The sequence below is a fragment of the Camellia sinensis genome, chromosome 3, assembly GCF_055761805.1.
Source record: "Camellia sinensis isolate YWXY chromosome 3, ASM5576180v1, whole genome shotgun sequence".
In the NCBI taxonomy this organism is placed as follows: domain Eukaryota; kingdom Viridiplantae; phylum Streptophyta; class Magnoliopsida; order Ericales; family Theaceae; genus Camellia; species Camellia sinensis.
In genome coordinates this window covers 85,972,755-85,996,942 of record NC_138963.1, presented here as the reverse complement: position 1 = coordinate 85,996,942, position 24,188 = coordinate 85,972,755, and the positions used below count along the sequence as shown (strand labels likewise).

General features: G+C 36.3%; 1 protein-coding gene across 1 annotated transcript; it reads left to right on the top strand.

Annotated features, from left to right (window-relative positions):
* The first annotated feature begins 393 nt into the window (after nucleotides 1–393).
* On the top strand, nucleotides 394–2,481 carry LOC114323432 (uncharacterized). The gene is made up of 2 exons (XM_028271043.2): nucleotides 394–726; nucleotides 1,256–2,481. The coding sequence occupies exon 2, from the start codon at nucleotides 1,273–1,275 to the stop codon at nucleotides 2,170–2,172; it is 900 nt and encodes a 299-aa protein (XP_028126844.2). The 5' UTR covers nucleotides 394–726; nucleotides 1,256–1,272; the 3' UTR covers nucleotides 2,173–2,481.
* Nucleotides 2,482–24,188: the final 21,707 nt, after the last annotated feature.

Sequence of the window (24,188 nt, the reverse complement as noted above, 5' to 3'; positions counted from 1 at the left end):
ATGAGAAATTTGAATAGTAGATTACATGTGTAATTATAAATGTAGTAGATTGCCCCCTCCTCCCCTCACTTGTATTTCTTGAACATTGTCGCTTTACCCTATCATGGAAAAAAAAAATATAAAAACGCAACTTAGAGTGGGAGATATAGGCCTCGTTTGAGAAGTTGATTATTTTAGTAGGCTATTTTAGTTTTAAACTATTTTAATAAGTTAAAATTTTTGAATTTGAAAAAATGATTGGATTTTTTTATAATTAAATGTGATATTTATGAGAGAAAAAATAAAATGATTATGAATTTAATGTGATATTTTATTTTATTAATTATTTTAATTTATTTTATTTTTTATAAATTTTAATAATAATAATAATAATAAAGCTCACACCCAACATGCCAACAGGGCAATAATAGAGCGAGAAGGGGCCAAGAACATTACAGAGGAGAGAGGAGAGAGAAAAGAGAAAAGAGAAAGTAGAAAGAGCAGAAGAGACAAAACAAAGATCGACAATGGCCGTTTTAAGACCGCATATAGAGAGCCTCTTTGTGCGTCTCTGTGATCTCTCTTTCCACTCTCGCAGTATCTTCATTGTTGTGATGGGCCATTAACTTTTTTCATACAGCTAACAAACAAACACGATCATCAATTCAAAGCCTTTGCCAAGTTCCAGATCTGCTCCTCTGATTCAATTTGCTCTACTCAGCTCAACTGCCCCACGCACACAGAAAGGTATCCAATCCTCACTGACTCAATCATCATATAAAATAAAATAATTTAAAAAAAAAAAACACTTCTGCTAATCAATTTTTTTGAGAAATTTTCCATCTCCACCCTCAACTTCGCAGATCTGGAGTTTCTTTTTTTTTTTTTTTGGCAACAAAATAATAGAAGTTTTTTTTTTTTTTTTGTTTTGCTTCAAAGTGTGAAATTTTGCCAGAAAATTATATATTAATTTTTTTGGTATTTTCTAGTTTTGTAATTTGTGCTCATCGTTGGTACATTTAATATAGGAAAATTTTAATAGAGACTGGTTTAAAAAGAGTCTATCATATCTACTTCTAATTATATTATTTTATTTTACTGATTAATTTGTTTTAATTAGAATTTATAAATTTTATGTTTAATTATGATTTAGAAAATTAGAATTATTATATTATATATAGAGTGTTTACCACCGTTTCCCACCATTATATAGTCCTGACAAATTGTGTATTTTTTATTATTATTAATTATTTTATTGAATTTGTGTTGGAGTTAGTGATTGATTCGTACTGAATGGAAAGTAGTGGTGGTGGTGGTCGGAGACGGCAGTCGGTGGTGGAGTCGCCGAACCTTGGAGACTTTCTGAGAATCAAACAAGACGAGGGACGTAAGTCGTTGTCCGGTCTAGCATTAAGCGCAGTACTGGCGAGCGAGAAGAGACCTTCGATGCCGGTTCAGGTGAACCGGACTCTGCTAGATATTATCAGAGACGATCCCAACTGCAGCAAGGAAAGCAAGAAGACGTGGAAGGCTTTCAAAGACAAGATTCGTCTCCGTCGCCCCGCCGCTGCCTGGACCTCCACCCTACACACCCCGCCCTCCGACATTCCACTTCACAACACCAACACCAACTCAATGATTTATCGCCCAAATTCGATTCGATTCGACAACTCCAACAATCCAGCTTCTTCCCAACTGTCATCGTCATCATCGAATCGTTTAGCCCAGTTGAATTCGATAATGAACGGTGAGTTCAATTCAATCGAAAACGGTTCTGTTGAAACAGTCGTGCCAGACCAACGAGGAGAAGAAGAAGAGGAGGAGGAGGAGGGAGAGACAGAGGAATTGCCGGCGGAAGGGATTGAGGAGGGAGGGGAGGTGCCGGTGAGGATGTCATTGATGGCGCTGTTGGCGGAGACGGATAGACAAATGGGTGTCGATGGGTCGAATTTCGTGATGGAAGATGATGATGAGGAGGAGGAGAAGGAGGAGGAGGAAGAAGGAGATGAATGCATTGGCAGTACTGCAGTAGAGTACAATAGCTGTTGTGTGTGTATGGTGAGGGACAAAGGGTCGGCTTTCATACCTTGCGGGCACACATTTTGCAGGTTGTGTTCTAGGGAGCTTTGGGTTCAGAGGGGTAATTGCCCACTCTGCAATGGGTTCATCTTGGAAATCCTTGATATCTTCTGATATCTCTTTAAGAACCACCACACCAATCAATGGTTGGACGTGACTCAACAACCGTGCTCTTACTGATGATTGTCATTACGGCATTGCTATGTATCAAGAAAATCTTCTCAAAACCGGCAAAGCTTAGAATCAACCGACCGGATCACCAGTCATGGATTCGAGATGATTTTGGGATACACTTATTAATGTCATTATTTTCTTTTTCCATTTTTTTGTACTTATTATTCTTTTGTAGTATTTTTTATTTTTATTTTTAATTCTAGGTTTTTCTTTGGAAAATGAAGAGTTCAGTTATTATGGATGGAAAAATGTTTTTGAGGGTCATAAAATCAGTGGCTCAAATGGCTCGAAACTATCAAAACGACGTCGTTTTGTGTCGTTTAACGACGTCGTTTTGACAGTTTCAAGCCATTCGAGCCACTGAATTTCAGGCCATCAACCATTGCTGTTATGGATAATCACAAATCAAGGAGGATAGTGATTTGTTATGGTGGTTGATGATTGGTATGTGGTCTTTGGTGCCAAGGGTTGGAATCCTTTCAATGAATGACAGTGGCACAATTACCTGCAGCGATTAATTATAGCTTGGTTATGGGCTGATATGTTAGTTATGATTTATTCTAATACTGATTATGATATTGTATTTTTGCATTACGAAACGATAAATCTCTAGCCTAAAGTGCATTGTAAATTTAAAGATGATAATCTAAAAGTAAAAATTAAAAACATTACTCAGTAATTAATTTTGTTCAGTTTATTTAAATTATTTTTGTCTAATAAGTGAAAGTTGCACTAAATAGACTCACGCAAACTTACGAGATAATAAAAAAGTTATAAATAATTCAGATAAAATATACCAAACAGTCTCTAAATATCCTAATAATCCATCCCCCGTGAAAAGAAAAAAGAAAAAAAATATAGATACATGTAGCTGAGGCACTCCAAGGGAGGGTTTCTATTTGCACACAATTTCAACTTGGTGCGCATCTTTTTCAGTTTACACGCTTCAAAAATAATAAATATGTAATATAAACTCACTCCATACACTTTTATTCTAATTATATCCTAACAAGTAAAAAGTGCACACACTATTCAAAACACACCCAAATATATGTATACACACACCTAGGAGTGAACCAGAAATTTTAATTAGAGGGGCCGAGATATGCGCAAAAAAAAAAATAATGGTAAATGACTAATTAAAGACAATTTATTACTTGAGTGTTGTGAAAATGATATTTTATAAAACAAAAATTAATATAAATCTAGTAAGTTATTTTTTATTCTTTTCTAAAATTTTGAGATATAAATTAGAACTCGGTATATATCAATTAGACTACCTTTTAAATTATTTTGTTAGTTGACATAATCTAATATATAGAAAAGTAATTATATTGATCGGGGCCAAGGTATGTGAAAAAAAAAATGGTAAATGACTAATTAAAGACAATTTGTTACATGATTGCTTGAAAATAATATTTCATAAAAACAAAAATTAAATAAATCTAGTAAGTCATTTCTCATTCTTTTCTAAAATTTTGAGATATAAATTAGAACTCGGTATTTATCAATTCGGCTACCTTTTAAATTATTTTGTTAGTTGACGTAATCTTATAAATAGAAAAGAAATTATATTGATCTCCTATGAGATTTGGAGGTAACACATTGAAGAAAGTTGATTCACCATTTTCATTAGATAAGACTCAAACAATAGAAAATCTAACAATAAAAAGAAAAATAAATAAATAAAAACAGGTTGGCAATGTCCAAATCAATAATAAGATGTGGGTTCGAAAATTTAGAATCAAAATTATAGAAAGAGTTCGAAACTGCAGCATTAGGAAAAAAAAAATTGTTCGAAACTTGATAGTCAAAAAAATGTTTTTTCTTCAGAAAAAAAAAAAAAAAAAAATTGTTTGAAACTTGATACTCAAAAAATGTTTTTTCTTCAGGAAAAAAAAACTTTGTTCATAACTTGGTTAGACAAAAATAAAAATAAAAATAATTCTCAAAACTTCATTTCCAAAAAAGAAAATTTAATTTGGAACTTGATTGTCGAAAACTTAGTACCTTTTCGATCCTGGTTTACCAAATGATGTTGGAAAACAAAAGGATGATTTTTGTAACATTCCATTTTTAATTACGTAGATACCATTGCCTAATCAATTATTATAATTCAATTCCAGAGACAACATGCGGAAATTCTATTCATTATCAAGGACAAATAAATAAATATTCTCTCATTCAAACACATAATGCTACATGAGTTACAATTAAATAAATCGCCAGCAGGCTTACATCATTACATATATGAGGAAGGGTTTAATCCTTTTCCAACATTTGCGTTCCGTCAACAAGTAAAATGCCCCGTGGTCAACACATAAGGAATATCCTCAATCTTGAAAGATTTTTCGAAATAACTTGAAAAAGGATCAGCAACGTGGAATGAACATAAAATCTAGTAGGGATCCCAACATGATCCTAAACAATAACAATATATAGATAGCTATGATCATAGATACTTCATATCATACAATATAAATGATGTGATGTTTATAATCAAAGTATACTTACATATATAAACTTTTCCCAAAAATTGTTCAATTTGTTCCACTATATGTAACGTTCTCTCTTCCTTCTCTTGTATTACCAATTTCATAAAAATAAAAACATAAAAAAAGTAAAATTATATATTAACAACACGTTATCGGTAACGTGTTCACAAAATCCAATTACGTGTCATTCCTTACACTGCCAACCCATCACATACACCAATTATTAATACATGAACCACGTTTCCAAGCCCTAAGCCAACAGTAATGAAACATTTCTACAACTCGTTCGACACACAAATGTACATACAATACCTTCAACATGAAAAGAAAATAACATACATGCGAAGGCTATTCCAAAATCATATGAGACAACCCAACCTTATCAACCAAACCGATACCACATGTAATATACGCAGATAAACCGGTTCGACACAGAAACCCTAACCCATGCTTTACCTGCCTCAAGTACGATAAGCCAAAGATACACATTTCCACAACGAAACACAAATTTACCAGACACAAGCTAGAAGGTAATGGTACCTCTACTAATTTACTAGACACTAGCTGGAAGATAATGGTACCTCTACCAAGTCTTTAGGCGCTAGTTGAAAGGTATTGGTATCTCTCATTCTAAGGGCAACCAATTCTCCAACGCTAGCTGGAAGTTAATGGTACCTCTCATTCTTACGCAGTATATGTTACCAACCATCACAAGATGTAAAAAGCATATATAACCCAAATATAATTCATACACATAATCTATTCAATACAACAGTGTCATCCTCCACTGATAACCAAAGACAAAACATATATATTTATTACACGTAATACAATAATCCTCTTTTCATGTTCATTCTTAATTTACAAAAAGTTTTGATTTCATTTTCTTTCCAAAATCAATTTCCTTATTTTCCAAACTCCAATCTTTATCCAAAAATTCATTCCCTTCATTTCACAAAAACAAATCCATAGATATCAAAATCATAACCTAACCCAACTCAACTCAACATAATTAGTCCAAAACAATCCAAATATCATGGTTAACTCTCTTTTTTAGCAATTAACACATTTACACAATTCATATTAAACAAAACATAAAAATTATTCAACTTTACCCCTTTCCAATTTATTATGCCAACAACATTAAATTACCCCCCCCCCCCCCCGGTAACATAAACATGATAAACTACTCCCCGGTTAACTAAACAACAACTAATTTAACAATTACAATCCCCAAGTATCAAACCCTAGATCTCCTTCCATGATTTTTGAAAAATCCATAATAAATATGATTTTTATGAAATAAGATCTACCACATGTCTATCTATAAACGAAGTATTGAAGAGGGGTAAAGAAATCCCTACCTCTAGCAAGAAGAGGAGAAAGCTCGAAAATCCAACTTCGAAAAAAACACAATCCGCTCAGATTACTTGAAAGCTCTCTCTGTGCTCTACATTTTGGTATATGGAACTAGAGTGAGATTTTAAGTATAAGGAAATGAAATCCAAGCTTAAAAGCTTGGGACTTTTGAAAATAGAGAGAGAGACTTGGGACTTTTGAAAATAGAGAGAAAGAGAGAGAGAGAGAGAGAGAGAGAGAGAGAAATGATCTAGATTTGATCAAAAAGTGAATTTTTAAAAGTGCTAATCCCGAACAGATCGCTTGAACGATGAAACTTACGCTCAAGCGTCAGAGACATAAGACCGCTCAAGCAATGAAACTTTTGCTTGTGCACAAAACGTGAACTCCCAAAAGTTCATACCTGCATAAGTATTGGATGACCTGTAAGACCGCTTGAGCGATGAAGAAGAAAAACTTACAGGTTGTTACAATTTTAATATTCAAACTCACATTTTTGTTAATATCTTTTTCATAAATGATGACGTCCTTCTCAAAATCAGAACTTTCATCATGCAAATCTTTCATAACAACTAAATAATGATGGTGAGATTTAAATGAGGAGGAAGAGCTCAATCTAAAGTAATGAGAGGGCTTGATAATGGATTGGAAACGATGAGCACCTTTAGAAGATGACAATGTAAATTAAAATTGGGTGATAATGGATTGAAAAAAATTAGAATATTTGGAAAATGACAATGGGGTGAGAGAAAAAAAAAATATTTTTGAAGATAAAAATAGAAGTATGGTTTAGTGTTTTTCTTATAATGGATGTGTATTGAGATTCTTTTTTCTTTAAAAGATGTGTACTGAAAAAACATGAATCTCAAGTGGAATGTGTACAATAATGTCTCAATGTTTTGAAAATCAGACTGGTGAATGAATTGGAAAAGTGATCGGGCGGATGAGTTATTGGTTCAACCGCGTATGAACCGAAAGTGAACTATGATGTCATAGTTATGTCATAAATATATTAAAATTTATAAATATAAAAAATATAGATATTAAATTACAAAAATAATCTATAATAAAAATTATAAAAAAATATTTCTTAGAATTTATTTTTCGTTTTGTATACATTGATTTTTAGGAAAAATAATTAAGATAATATTGAATATATAGTATATATACTTATTACATTGTCAACAATTGTGTTGATGACATAATGGTTAGCGTATTTGTTTTGTTATGCACTTGGTTTTATATTCAAGCTCTCTCCATAACATATTTTTGGAGGTATCTTCAATTCTTCAAACCCAACTGAATATGTCGACACGTAACTGGTTCGCCAATTATTTTGGTTTTCACAAATAAAGTCGGTTTTGAACATAGACCGGGTTTAGAGGTTCATCTGGATTAGATTAGGTCTGATTTTCTAAACATTGATGTCTATATTAGTAATTTTGTTTAAGGTTAAAATTATAATAACAATATTTTTCATTAAGTATGTGTATATAGTGGAAATGGTGTATGGAAATAGAATCTCCTAGTCCAAGTCAATCAACGTAGTAGTAGTAGTAATAATAATAATAATAATAATAATAATAATAATAATAATAATAAAAAATACACTCCTTGAGTTTTATTTAAAAAAACGAATTACCTTACATAATTTTGAAAATTACATCTCACCCCTTCAAATTTTTAATCGCATGACAAATGACCCTTGATATTAATAAATAATAAATCATTAAATCAATTAATAATTTTTAATGATTTCGAAATATATTTCAATTAATAATTCATATAATTTTATTATTACATAGAAGAGTAATTAGAATTTTTTTTTTGTTAATTCTGTTAAATAAAAATTCTAACAATGAGATATTTGTAATTTTCAAAACTATAGAGACAATTTATATTTTAAGCCAATTTTATGAAAGGTATTTTTAATTTATCCTTAATAATAATAATAATAATAATAATAATAATAATAATAATGAGCACTTCACACCATCTTTTTATGCACATTTGCCAACCATAAACCAAAGTTTTTACTCTTGAACAAAGTACCGTTTTTCAATTGGTATTATTTATCGATATTTGTATATTTTGGGGTATTGTTTCAGATTTATCACAAAAATATTACATATGTATTACAAATATTGTCTAATAGCAAATAATTTAAGCATACAATATTATGCTACACAAATTTATATGTAGAAGAGACTTAAAAGCATACCTTGTCTCCTGCATAATACAAATTTAGGTGCTTCAAAGAGAGCACATAACAGAAATTTCTACCATTTCAATGTTACAAACCACTAATAAATATATTTGATAATATATATAATAACTCAAAATTGCGTACTGTTCAATTATGTGGATTTAAATTTTCGGCCGGTATTAAAGGAACTGGACGAAAGCCACTGAAAAATTAGATTAGCTTATGTGTATCCCGTTTTCTCTTTGATATGGTACATATCAGTTAGTACAGTACGGGATTGACAACATTGTCATAAACAGAAGATAATAATTGACAATAAGTGATGCAATTAGCACCCTATGAATTATTTTGAACCCTTCATTTCTTTGAATCCCTACTTATAAATTTTGAAACTCTTAAAATTTCTTTTCCCCCTCAAATAATACCAAAATTATCCTTAAAAATTCCACCTATTGAATGCACACACTCCACACCCCCAAAAAAACCTCCCTTCCAAAAAACTCCTAACGAAACCCACTAAGAAGAAGAAAAGTTTCATCCTTTTCAAAACCCACGAAGAAGAAGAAGAAGAAGAAGAATACTGTCTCTGCCAGTTTAACCATTGTCACAATTGGTATGCTCTCTCTCTCTCTCTCTCTCTCTCTCGCATTGCTTCTTCAAACCTGAAACTAACAAACTTGAAAAAGTAAAATTTGTGCGAGTGTTAAGAATTTTAACCGTTGAAGGTGTTAACAAATGTCCATGTTCGAACTTGCATTCCTGAATAAATAATCTATGTTCAGGAATGTGTCCACAAACAAATAAGTAATGTCCAAAATTGTATTCCCAAATTTGAAAAAATGAAAACTTCTGCAAGCGTTAACAATTTTGACCGTTCGATGTGTTAAAAAATTTCCATGTTCGGACGTGTATTCTCGAACATCACTTATTTGTTCGGAAATATCTTCCCGAACAAATAAGTAATGTTTGGACCTATATTCCCAAACTTGAAAATATAAAAACTTCTACATGCATTAACAATTTTGACCGTTCAATATGTTGAGAAATTTCAATGTTTGGACCATTCAATGTAGGTAATCAAATAGTTGCCATTGTTATCACCGGAATATTGCCACTAAAGAGTTTTTAAGGTTTTGAGGGTGGGTAGGTTTTGAAAGTGAGATTTGGGGAAGATGGATGAGTGGTGATGGAGATGGGTGCTCTCATAAATCCTAATTCATGATATAGTAGGTGTGTAAGTTTAATTGTGAAATGGGTTGTTCCAAAATTAATTATATCATTTTTAGTAATTTTATTTGAGGTTATTATTGTAAAAATAATAATAATAAAAAAAGGCTAAAAATTGAAGGGTCCAAAATAATTTATGGGATCCTAATAGCAGCACTCTTGACAATTTAATTCTGACTATTTTGCCCCGTTTGGGATGTTAATTTTTTGGTTTAAAAAATTAAAATGCCAAAATATGTTTGACGCATCCAAAACAAAAAAACAACTAAGGAATTTTTGTGTTAGTGTACAAGACTAAACTATCCTTATGAGTGCATAGGTGCTTTGAGCATCATTAATGCACAATTGTTATATTGGCATATTATTGTTAAATTATAAAAATTGCTTTTGTGTCAGAATGTCAAATTATAGCAATTCTACTCCGATGCACAAATGCCATATTTTGGCAGGATCATTTTTGCCTTTGCATTCACTCTTCGCAATGTTGACACCAATGTAGCAAGTGTATGAACATCTATACTACATATAAAATGAACACCTCTACTGGTATTAGCTAGCTCAAATGTCCATTTTTCTATTTAAAACAAAAAAAAAAATTAGATAAATGGAAATTGAACCTTGGCCATTAGATCTAATGAAGAAGACTTTTACCACTTGATTGGCAGGTACACAATATATAGCAAATATTTTTTTTCATTTTTTTTTATTTGAATTCGCATGCATCACATGTGCCAACAGTTAGTACTATTATAAAATGAACACCTCCTGTGGTGTCCTAAAACTTCTCTCCCCTTATGCCCATTGTCCATTTCTCCAAAAATAAAAAATAAAAAATAAAAATTAGATAAAGGAGAGGCGTGAGACTCAAACATCAAACCTTTCATTTGCTAAAGAAAACTATTATCGCTTGAGTGTCACACAATATGTAGTAAATATTTTATTTTATTTTTATTTATTTAAATTACACATGCAATGTGTGCCAACTAAGTACCTTCTACTTGAGGTTTGTATGGTTGGCATGTGGCGGTACCTAGCTCCCATGTCCAACCAAGACCATGAAATGATGGCAACATGCCAAGACAGTGCTTAAGCTTTGTAGGGGGTTAAGGTTTAAGCGATATTTGTCTCCCTACCTATTTTATCTTTGCATTGATCCTATGCTTATCTCTCTCTCCTACGCTCTTCGATAGGTTGATGGCTATCTGTCCACCTTTCCTGTCGTGTGGCAGCGACACTAAATCTTTGGACAAGTGTGGACAACTAAGCAGATGCACGGCAAGACGCAAGACTTAGCCTAAATGTAGACGTGTGGCATACTTGGGGTTCAACACAATTAGTGGGACTTACTGTAGTAGCTAATGTAAGAATTTTTCCTAAATATGGCTTAATGTGGCTTATATATGATTATACTAGATTCATCGCATTAAGCAAGATACATGTACATCAATTAGATAGTGACTAATCATTGATGAATGCACCTATATATACATAATATATAGAAGAGTAATGGAGATGGTGTCAATGCATTGAATGTGATAGATTCATTATGAATGAATCTTAGAGATGCATTATGTATCTATTATGAATGTAGAAGATACATTAATCTATCTAATGAGTTCATTAATATAGAAGATGAATTATGTATCATGAATGTAAAAGATACATTAATCTATTTAATGAAGTTCATTGAATGAATGGATTCTTTGATGGGAATAATACTAGTATAAATAGTGTAAGGTCCCAAGCCGCACTCTCTATCACAAAACTCAAGTTGTCGCCACAAGAAGGCTCCCATCACCTAGAGAGAAAGAAGTGGTTTGAAGATCTTATACAAATAATGAACTTGAATATCAAGGTCTTCTATTCAAGGTTTCTCTTTCTCAAAAGAGGTTTTCATACTATCATGGATCAAGGTACGTATACACTTATTTTGTATAATTGAAATTCATATAGTTTTCATGTATAGAATTGAATCCTTAATGGTTTCTAGTTTATGTTTCGCAAAGTTTTCTATCAATTAGTATTAGAGCACTTCATTTTCTTGGATAATCGTGCTTTTAAGCCTTCCACGATTATCCAAGAAAATGAAGTGCTCTGATACCAATTGATAGAAAACTTTGCGAAACATAAACTAAAAGTCATTAAGGATTCAATTCTATACATAAAAACTATATGAATTTCAACTATACAAAATAACTATATACGTACCTTGATCCATGATAGTATGAAAACCCCTTTTGAGAAAGAGAAACCTTGAATAGAAGACCTTGATCTTCAAATTCTTTATTAATGAACAGATTCTTTGATGGGAAGTGCTAGGTTTTTATTCTTGGCAATCCCGTTTGACAAAACTCCTTGCAGTTGTAATTGTGTTCAATCTTTTATGCCAATGAGGCTATGAGTTTTAGATGTGAATCCAACCCGAATCGTGCCTATACAGAGGAGTTTGTATTCTTAATCCTATCATGTTTGCCACTTCGTTGATTATGTCGGGGATCGAGCTGACCGGTCAGCTCGCGGGGGTCTAAGGGGCAGCGCCCAGACGGGGTCAAAGGGCAGCGTATAGTGACTCCAGTTTTGACCCAACATTTTATTATGTTCCGGACTCGGGTTTCATGGTTCAATGTTGTTGTCTATCTCTTATTTCCATTATTGTTCCTTGGATTGGTCATTTGGATAGTAGTTGTGTGTTTGGAACAGATTAGTTGCTTGATTTTCCAAACCTATATTGCCCAGATTTTTGCTCCTCCACTCGAGCGGGCTTTGCAAATTTTCTCCTCCTCTCGAGCGGCCATTCTTGCACTCGAGCGGGATTTGTAAACTCCTAGTATTTTTACAGATCTGTAAATGCTAGAAGAGTGTATTCTACGCTCGAACGAGCGGACACTCGAGCAGCCAATCTTGAGCTCGAGCGATGTCCTTCATTTGCATAACTCTTGAAAGTGTGTATTCCACACTCGAGCGTAGAATACACTCGAGTGGACTGCGTATACAACAGTCCGTAAAGATGACTTTTTTCATCACTTTTTTATTCCTCTCTCTCTCTCTAAAACTTTCCAAAAACCTAGATTTTGAGTTTCTCTCTCTAAAACTCATCTTCTCTCTGCCATTTCACCTAGATCCATTAGGATCTTCATCCTAGTGCCTTTGAGAAAAAGGTAGAGCATCTTAAGAGATCCGTTTTAATCTGAGTAGAAGTTGATTTCAACATCTTTAGAGTTTCTCCTTTGTTGCTTTGGTCTTCTAAGTTTGAGGTAGAGATGTTCTACACTTTTATATGGTTTTTAACTTATTTATTTGATGATTGTGCAATAATGGTGGGCTTTGGGTGTATTATGGGCAAACCTAGGGTTTGGGTTGTAAAATCAAAAGGGAGGTTTCTAAGTGTATGTTGTGGGAATGGTTATGATGTTAAATATAAGATGGTATGGTTACAATATAGTAGATTTTGGCCTTGGGTTGATATTTGAGAATGGGGAGTTTGTCTTAAAATGATTCGAATATTTATTTTGTATAAATAAATGAAATTGGTGTTGTAAACATAAAATTGGACGAATATTGAAATAGATGGTGGAGTTGGGTATGTAATGCCTCTCACCTTTGGAAATTTTGAATATATTATCTGTCTTGAGATTGAATATCTATTTAGAAAAAAACTGTATTGGGCTATCAGTGGAGGATAGCTATGATTGTTGTAGAAATCGCATGAGGATTAGGTGAATTAAAACTAATCCATTATTGATTGTCATTGAATATGACTATGTTTTAAATACATTGTATATTTATGATGTTTGAGAGAAGAAAGGGTATGTACTCCATCTTTGGGAGGAGATAAGGGATGGACTCCGTTGAAATTAAGTTGTCCCGAGTGTCCTTGGTGAAAGTCCCGAAACTGCACATATACATGGGTGCCGATCCCGCAGACGAAATTTCTGTAAAATGACAGATTGAAGTATTTGTGTGATAAATGTGTTGATTAGATAACCACTGAGTTGTAGTCTCAGTTGGGTTGTTGAAAGATAATGAAATTGGCTCATGAATTGAAATAAATTGAAGGAAAATGGAATATGACATGAACTTTAGTACTTTATGACTATACATAATATGAAATTTTTACTATTGGCATTGTAAATGCACATCATGCTTATATCTTCGTTAAATCTCATATATTGTGGTAGATTGTTCCTACTAGGCTTTGACTCACCTTATTTGGGGAAAACCATTTTAAGGTGTTGGTGACATACTTCTGCCAAGGCAATAGTTGGGAGAGACTTTTGGGAGCAAGAGCTTCTTTCTTTTGTTGTATTCTTTTTGTATAGCCAAGGGCTTTAACTATATTGAGCTAGGCTCACTTTTGTTGTAACCAAACAATAACTTGGAAAGATGTAAGCCTATAGGGCATATGATTACCTGTTTAGTTTTCAGTTCTCTTATCATTGTAACACATGTTGTAGATTCAGGATGAACAGTTTGTGAATGTATATCGCATGTGTAATCGTTTGTATAGGAACTCTGATGAATAAAGGAATATTATCTCTATTATTTCTTTTGCTTATGGGTTGAATTCATTGTATTATTTTGGGGGCGTTACAACTTGGTATCAGAGCGTACCGGGTTTGAATACTTTGGGTACATGGGGAGTGGTTATTACCACAATGGGTTTGTCTCGCTTAGCTGAAGCGTCAGTATATATTGTATGCTTATGTGATAACATGCTTATGTGATTATATGGGTATAGGATGTTGATCGAGTCTACAAGTTTCTAGGAGTCCTATTGGAAAGGCACCTAATCACCGCCATTTCTAATTGAAACTCTGGCAACGCCGCGGGACGGTCACTATCTGGAAATGAAATTCGTATGTGTTTATGTGACTACGTGCTTAGATAGTGTGAATTACTATTGTCCAATGTATTAGGACACGAGTGAGTCGGCTTCGGCACATTTGTAAACGTGCTAATCTCTTGTGTTACCTTCATTAGGATGTCAGGACGTGGTCGTAGTGGTAGGCGTAGTAGGCCTAGGAGGTACAAGGTGCCTATACCGGATGAAATTCCAACATAGGAAGAAGGGGTTGGCCAAGCCAATGTGGCTGAACCAGTTGGTCAACAAGCCATGGGCGCCTTAGCCAACGAAATGGTCGGAGCATTGCGGGAATCTATGGACATTCTCAGAGCTGAGAATCAAGTCCAGGCCCAAGTAGCTGAGGCAGGGCTATCTTTTCTGAAGAGAGAGTTTTCTGGTCAAGTCCGGACGAGTTTTCGAGTGATCCTAAAGAGCCACTAAATGCAGATGAGTGGCTAGGTTAAATAGTAAAGACATTCGAGATGCTTGGCATCGAGGATAACCAATTAAGGATGACCTTGGCGTCTTTCCAGCTGAAGGTGGATGTGGGTCAGTGGTGGAAGTATGCACGTGGGTGCATTAGGGTGACTTGGGAGGCTTTTGTCAACGCCTTCCAGGACAAGTTTCTACCTCCCATGGTTAGGGAGAAGTTGAGAGACCAGTTCTCTAAATTGGTGCAGTTGAACACACCAGTGGTTGAGTTTGAGGCCACATTCACTAGCCTCCCTAGGTTTGCACCTGAGTTAGTGGCGATTGAAGAGTGTCATTGTTTGGAGTTTGAGAAGCGATTGAGGACCGGGCTCATGTTTAGAGTGGCCGGATCCATGATTAGAGACTATGGGCGCCTTATAGAGGCGGCGACGGCCCATCTAGAGACTATTATGCAGGCAGAGAAAGAGATGATGAGGGGCTCCAGGAGGAGTTAGGATAATCAGGGGGACAAGAAGAGGTAGATGGGTTCTAACCCCCAGTCGTCCTAGGGAGCTCAGTCGAGGTCCACTTTTCCAGTACCGAGTTCGGGTTCTAGGAGGGGTGGCCAGGAAGATTTTACTTGTTTTAACTGTGGTCAGTTGGGCCACAAGTTTCCAGCTTGCCCGCAGAGAGGAGGAGGGCAGTGAGCAGCATCATCTTCGGCTCATTCTCAAGGCCAGAATCAAGGGAGAGGGCAGTCACTCAATTGTTATCAGTGTGGGCAGGCGGGGCACATGAAGAGATTTTGCCCACAGCTAGGTGGCACATCCGGTGCGTCTGGTTCAAGGCAGACACAATTGTTATCAAGGGAGAGGGCAGTCACTCAATTGTTATCAGTGTGGGCAGGCGGGGCACATGAAGAGATTTTGCCCACAGCTAGGTGGCACGTCTGGTGCATCTGGTTCAAGGCAAACACAGAGCCACCGGCCTACACAATCAGTACAGGTCTCGAGGGCCAATCAAGAAGCCTCTTCGGCTCAGTTGGTGCATCAGGCTTATGTTCTGAGATGCGAGCAGGTTGAGCAAAGGCCTACGGGACGTGTGTATGCTATTACTGCGCCAGAATTAGTACCAACGCCTTCTGTTGTGAGAGGTACTTTCTTGTTTTGCAATTCAGTTACTAGTGTGTTGATTGATATGGGTGTATCCCATTCTTTTATCTCGTCTGCATATGCATCGGTTTTGGGATTAGAGTTGGCTCAACTAGCATCTCCTATCTATGTAGAGTCACCTATCGATGGTGAGGTTATTTTAAAGGAGGGGTGTCGGGGTTGTGACATAGAGGTTGCCGGTCGTCGACTTCCATTTGCATTTGTATTGATTGACATGTCTAGTTTTGATGTTATTTTGGGTATGGACTGGTTATCGTCATACCGGGCTGTTATAGGTTGCTACCGTCAGAGGGTTACTGTATGTACTTTGAGCGTTGATTGCTTTTATTTCTTGGGGGACCGGGTGGATAGAGTTTTGTCACCGGTATATGATCTACGTAGGCAGAGTGAGCTTAGTTACCTTCTAGCAACCTTCTTGGGTGGTGAGTGTGATGAAGTCCGGGTTGAGTTGCTAAGGGTGGTTTATGAATACCTCGATGTCTTTCCCGAGGATCTTACTAGTTTACCACCTCACCGAGAGATCGAGTTCTCTATTGATTTAGTGCCTGGCATGACACCGATTTCTATGGCACCATATAGATTTGTACCTACTGAATTGAGTGAGTTGAAGATTCAACTCTAGGAATTGTTAGATAAGGGTTTCATCCGCCCTAGTACTTCACCTTGGGAAGCGTCGGCTCTCTTTGCTAAAAAGAAAGATGGAGTGTTGCGACTTTGTATACATTACCGGAAGTTGAACTGGGTAACTATTAAGAACAAGTACCCGATGCTTCATATAGATGATCTGTTTGATCAGTTGAGGGTAAGGGATGAGGATATCCCGAAAATGACATTTCATACGCGGTATGGCCATTACGAGTTTCTAGTGATGCCTTTTGGGCTAACCAATGCTCCAGCTGTGTTTATGGATTTGATGAACCGGAGCTTTCGTGACTTCCTAGACCGTTTTGTGGTCGTCTTTGTGGACGACATCTTGATCTACTCACCCTCTTGGAAGGAGCACGGGGAACACTTGCAAGTGGTTCTTGAGTTGCTTAAGGCCCATAAATTGTACGCTAAGTTTGGGAAGTGTGAGTTTTGGTTGAAAGATGTTAAATTCTTAGGCCATGTAGTATCCGGAGAATGAGTGACTGTAGATTCATCCAAGATAGAGGCAGTGCAAGATTGGGCACAACCTAAAAATGCTTTTGAGATCCGCAGTTTCTTGGGTTGGCCGGGTATTACCTTCAGTTTGTGAAGGATTTCTCTAGATTAGCCTCACCTTTGACTAGGCTGACGAGAAAGGGAATCAAGTTTGTATGGAGTGAGTCTTGTGAGAAGTCGTTCCAAGACCTTAAGGTTAGACTCACCACTACTCCAATGTTGATTATTCCAGAGAGGGGCTTGGGCTATTCGGTATATTGTGATGCCTCACGAGAAGGTTTGGGTTGTGTATTGATGCAAGAGGGGAAGGTAATAGCCTATGGCTTATGGCAGTTGAAGACACATGAGATGAATTATGCTACCCATGACCTAGAGTTAGCAGTTGTGATTTTTGCCTTGAAGATTTCGAGGCACTATCTGTATGGTGAGAGATTTGAGGTGTTTTCTGATCACAAGAGTTTGAAATATCTATTTATACAAAAGGACTTGAATTTAAGGCAAAGAAGGTGGATGGAGTTCATAGAGGATTATGATTTCGAGTTGCATTATCATCCGGGGAAGGCCAACGTTATGGCTGATGCTTTGAGTAAGAAATCAATTAGCAATATGGCTTGTATCGCCATCTGAGAATGAGAGATGTTAGGTACTCTTGGTGAGTTTGACTTGCATCTGGGTGAGTCTATTGAGTCTACAGTCTTATTTTCAGTGGTTGCACAACCTACACTTGTGAACCGAGTGTTAGAAGCGCAAAGGGATGACCTTGAGGTAGAATCCCTCCAAGAGAAGGTTTCCAATGGGAAGGTAGAAAGAGGCTTGACTGTGTATCCCTACCAGAGTGTGAGATACCGTGATCGTTTGTTCGTGCCAGAGTCTTGCCAAGAGGAAGTACTTCGAGAGTTTCACTATTCACGCCTTATGGTGCATCCGGGAGGCACAAAGATGTATCACGACCTTAGTTGCTAGTTTCGGTGGAGAGGTATGAAGAATGATGTAGTTGTGCTTGTGTCGAAATTGTTTGTCAACAAGTGAAGGCCGAGCATCAGAGGCCAGCGGGTTTGTTATAACCCTTGACGATAACCTAGTGGAAGTGGGAGCATGTCACAATGGATTTTGTTGTGGGACTTCCTAGAACTCAACAGGGCAGTGATGCCATTTGGGTGGTAGTTAACCGGTTAACTAAGTCGGCGCACCTTATACCTATGCGCGTGAATGATTTGGTAGATCATCTTGCAGACCTTTACATAAGGGACATAGTGAGGTTGCACAGGGTCCCTGTGATGATTGCTTTGGATAGAGATCCGTGTTTCACAGCTTGGTTGTGGCAGAGCTTGCAGAGTGCCTTAGGCAATAGACTGACTTTTAGCATAGCATATCACCCTTAAACTGACGAGCAATCCGAGCGTACCATTTAGATCCTTGAAGATATGCTTCAAGGTTGTGTCCTTGACTACATGGGGTCATGGGAGAGGCATTTTCCCTTAGCGGAGTTTGCCTATAATAATAGTTTCTAGTTGAGTATTGGTATGGCACCATTTGAGGCTTTGTATGGCCGACTGTGTAGGTCTCTAGTGTGTTGGGCTGAGGTGGGTGATGCACCTTTGTTGGGTCCAAAGTTGGTTTGGGAAACGATGGAGAAAGTGGCACTTATTCATAAGAGGTTGGTTATGGCTCAGAGTCCTCAGAAAAGTTATGTCGACTGTAGAAGAAGACCTTTGTCTTTTGAGGTGGGAGATCATGTCTTTTTGAAGATATCACCTAGGCGGGGTCTGATGAGATTTGGGAAGAGTGAAAAGTTGTCCCCTTGGTTTATTGGGCCTTTTGAGATCCTTGAGTGGATCAGAGAGGTAGCTTACCGTTTGGCATTACCGCCACAGCTGTCTGGGATTCATGATGTGTTTCATCTTAGCATGCTTCGGAAATATGAGCCGGATCCATCGCACATGTTGGATTAGACCGACTTAGAGATAGATGAGGATGCCTCGTAGAAGGAGAGACTGGTGAGAGTCTTGGATACACGGGACCAAGTCTTGCAAGGCAAGACGATTCCCTTGCTCAAAGTATTATGGAAATATCACGGGGTTGAGGAAGCAACTTGGGAGTGTGAATTGGAAGCCCGTGAGAAATATCCGAACTTATTTGTTGATGTTTGAACGTAGATCGAGATTTTGATTATGTTAATGAAGTGTACAAGCATTGTATATGTTTTGGAAATGCAAGGACATTGTACATATTGTGGATGTTTTGGAAGCATGGATTTAATATAAGCATTGCATATGTTTTGAAAATATGACATATTGTATGTGTTGTATCACCTTTGAAAACATTGTATATGTTGTTTAAGTTTTGGAAATACAAGTTTATTATAAACATTAAAAATGTTGGAAATATGAAATGTATATTCATAATGTGAAGGGATTGAATGATCGGTAGATGGGTCATGGCGTTGAAATTGAATTGAAATCATTGTGGTAATGGCTTAAACCATAGTTTTGAAACTTGAATTATAATTTCGGGGACAAAATTCCTTGAGGGGAGGTTATAGCGACTCCAGTTTTGACCCGATATTTTATTATGTTCCGGACTTGGCTTTCATGGTTCAATGTTTTTGTCCATCTCTTATTCCCCTTGTTGTTCCTTGTGGTAATGGCTTAAACCATAGTTGTGTGTTTGGAATAGGTTGGTAGCTTGATTTTCCAAACCTATGTTGCCCAGATTTTTGCTCCTCCACTCGAGTGGCCATTCTTGCGTTCAAGTGGGCTTTGCAAATTTTCTCCTCCGCTCGAGCAGCCATTCTTGCGCTCAAGCGGGATTTGCAAACTCCCAGTATTTTTGCAGACCTGTAAATGTTGGAAGAGTGTATTCTACGCTCGAGCGGCGTTTCCTACGCTTGAGGGGGCGGACTCTGGAGCGGCCAATCTTGAGCTCGAGCGATGTCATTCGTCTGTAAAAATTCTGAAAGTGTGTATTCCACGCTCAAGCGTCACTTCTTGCACTCAAGCAGAACAGTTTGTCTGACGCTCGAGCGTCACTTTTCATGTTCAAGCGGACTGCATGTACAACAGTCCGTAAAGATGACTTTTTTTATCACTTTTTTATTCCTCTCTCTCTAAAACTTTCCAAAAACCTAGCTCTTGAGTTTCTCTCTCTAAAACTCATCTTCTCTCTACCATTTCACCTAGATCCATTGGGACCTTCACCCTAGTGCCTTTGAGAAAAAGGTAGAGCGTCTTAAGAGTTGTGCTTTGATCTGAGTAGAAGTTGATTTTGACGTCTTTGAAGTTTCTCCTTTGTTGTTTTGGTCTTCTAAGTTTGAGGTAGGGATTTTCTACACTTTCGTATGGTTTTTAACTTAATTATTTGATGATTGTGTAACAATGGTGGGCTTTGGGTGTATTATGGACAAACCTAGGGTTTGGGTTGTAAAATCAAAAGAGAGGTTTCTAAGTGTATGTTGTGGGAATGGTTATGAGGTTAAATATAAGATGATATGGTTACAATATAGTAGATTTTGGCCTTGGGTTGATATTTGAGAAAGGGGAGTTTGCCCTAAAATGATTTGAATATTCATTTTGAATAAATAAATGAAATTGGTGTTGTAAACATAAAATTGGACAAATATTGAAATAGATGATGGAGTTGGGTATGTAATACCTCTAACCTTTGGAAATTTTGAATAATTTATCTGTCTTGAGATTGAATATCTATTTAGAAATAACTGTATTGGGCTATCAGTGAAGGATAGCTATGATTGTTGTAGAAATTGTATGAGGATTAGGTGAATTAAAACTAATCCAATGTTGATTGTCATTGAATATGACTATGTTTTAAATACATTGTATATGTATGATGTTTAGGAGGAGAAAGGGGATGTACTCCATGTTTGGGAGGAGATAAGGGATGGACTCCATTGAAATTAAGTTGGCCGAAGTGTCTTGGGTGAAAGTCCCAAAACCGGGGGTATACATGGGTGCCGATCCCGCGGACGAAATTTCCATAAAATGACAGATTGAAGTGTTTGTGTGGTAAATGTGTTGATTAGATAACCATTGAGTTGTAGTCTCAGTTGGGATGTTGAAAGATAATGAAATTGGCTCATGAATTGAAATAAATTAAAGGAAAATGGAATAAGACATGAACTTTAGTACTTTATGACTCTACAGAATATGAAAGTTTTACTATTGGCATTGTAAATGCACGTCATGCTTATATCTTCGTTAAATCTCATATATTGTGGCAGATTGCTCCTACTAGGCTTTGGCTCACCCTATTCGAAGAAAAACATTTTCAGGTGTTGGTGACATGTCTCCGTCAAGGCAATAGCTGGGAGGGACTTTTAGGAGCAGGAGCTTCTTTCTTTTGTTATATTTTTTTTATATAGCCAAGGGCTTTAACTGTATTGAGCTAGGCTCACTTTTGTTGTAACCAAGTAATGACTTGGAAAGATGTAAGCCTATAGGGTATATGATTACCTGTTTAGTTTTCAGTTCTCTTATCATTGTAACACATGTTGTAGATTCAGGATGAACAGTTTGTGAATGTATATCACATGTGTAATCGTTTGTACACGAACTCTAATAAATGAAGGCATATTATCTCTATTATTTCTTTCGCTTATGGGTTGAATTCATTGTATTATTTTGGGGGCGTTACACAGCGCCCCTGAAGCAAAAAACAAAATTGTAGTCGAAGTTGTTTGTTTGCTCGAGCGGAGATTGCAACCTTTCAGAAGTTTTACTTGCTTGCAAAAGTACTGGAAGTTTTTTTTTCCACTCGAGCGGAGATCGCGGATTTATTTTTATAAATATGTGTTTCAGTTTGATTTTAGGGTACGACTTCCAAATCTTCTTCTTATGTATTAGAGTTTTCATCTAGGGCTTCTTTGCTTGTTTCCTTTGATATCTGTGATTGTTTAATCATGAATTGAGTGGATTATATCAAAGGGTTTGTTTGTTTTATTTATTTAATACAAAAGAGAGAGTTGTTCTTCGATGGATTCCGTGGAATTTGGACCTGAAGCTTTGGTGGATTCTGGAGTGGCTCATCATCGTGGATTCGACATCGACATTGTGGATTCAATGTTGGGCAAGACAATTCTAAGGTGAAGACCGTGGTAGAAGAGGCATATACGGGTTGGTTCAATTCGGGCGTGGATTCGCTAAGTAATTGAGAGTACACTTGTGTAATTCCTTTTGTCTTCTTAGTGGATTGTTTTGTGGCTTTAGCCCATGATTTTTTATCACAATTGGAGGCGCTCTAGTTGTGGTTTTTCTACGTTAAATCGTTGTGTCAATTTGTCTTGATTGTTTGATTGGGATTGTTATTTATTGCTTAAAATTGATACATAATCACAAATCAATATCTGGGGGATTTCTAGATTTTTCAGGAAGAATACTAGTATAAATAGTGTAAGATCCCAAACCATACTCTCTATCACAAAACTCAATTTGTCACCACAAGAAGGTTCCCATCGCCTAGAGAGAGAGAAGTGGTTTGAAGATCTTAGACAAATAAAGAACTTGAAGATCAAGGTTTTCTATTCAAGGTTTCTCTTTCTCAAAAGAGGTTTCTTTGGAGGAAAATCATGCTTTTACGCCTTCCACGATTATCCAAGAAAATGAAGTGCCTGAACCTATTATGGATAATGTTTGTACTCAAGAGATTTCTCACATTGAAATAGAAGTTGTCCTAGTTGCAGAACAACCTTTATGCATATCACAAAGAGAAAAGAAACCAGCCATATAAGATGATTATGAGGTTTACCTAAATGAGTGTGATATAGGCTTGGAGAACGATCCTGTTTCTTATGCCCAAACCATGAAAAATAGAAATGCAACTCACTGGTTAAATGCCATGAAACATGAGTTAAAATCCATGAAAGACAACAATGTCTGGGATCTTATAGAATTACCTAAGGGAGCCAAAACTGTTGGATGCAAATGGGTTTTTAAAACCAAGCGTGATCCTAAAGGCAATATCGAAAGATACAAGGCCAAATTAGTTGCTAAAGGATATGCTCAAAGAGAAGGGATGGACTATAACGAAACTTATTCTCCCGTTTCTAATAAGGATTCCTTGAGAATAGTCATGGCTTTAGTAGCTCGTTATGATTTAGAGTTACATCAAATGGACGTTAAAACAACCTTTTTTAATGGTGACTTGCATGAAGTGGTCTACATGGACCAACCTAAAGGTTTTCAGGATGAAAGTAAGGAAAATACGGTTTGTAGGCTTAAGAAGTCCATATATGGTCTAAAATAGGCATCTCGACAATGGTATCTTAAATTTCATAAAGTTCTCACCAAATTTGATTTTAAGGATAATGTGATTGATCAATGTGTCTACCTTAAAATCAGTGGGAGCAATATCTGCATTATAGTTTCATATGTTGATGATATATTACTTGCTAGCAATAATTTGGGAATGATACATGAGACAAAGCAATTCCTTACGATGAATTTTAAAATGAAAGATCTTGGTGAAGCCTCTATTGTCATTGGGATAGAAATTTATCGAGATAGGTCTCGCGGTATTTTAGGATTGTCCGAAAGAGCCTATGTCGAAAAGGTTCTTAAAAGGTTCAATATGCAGAACTATTCAAGTGGTGTTGCCTCTGTAGTTAAGGGTGATAAATTTAGTGAATTTCAATGTCCCAGAAATAATTTAGAAAGGGAACAAATGAAAGAAATTCCTTATGCCTCTATAGTTGGGAGCATTATGTATGCTCAAGTTTGTACACGTTTTGACATAGCATTTGTAGTTGATATGCTTGGTCGATACCAAAGCAATCCTGGACTTGATCATTGGAAAACAGTTAAGAAAGTGTTGCGATATTTACAAGGCACTAAGGATTGCATGCTCACTTATCAAAAAAATAGACAGCCTTGAAGTAATTGGTTATTCAGATGCTGATTATACTGGATGTAAAGACACTCGAAAATCCACTTATGGGTACATTTTTATGCTTTCTAATGGACCCATTTCATGGAAGAGTCATAAGCACTCTTTAACAGCCTCTTCTACTATGGAGGCAGAGTTCATAGCATGTTATGAAGCCACATGTCATGCAGTATGGCTAAAGAATTTCATATTTGGATTACAAC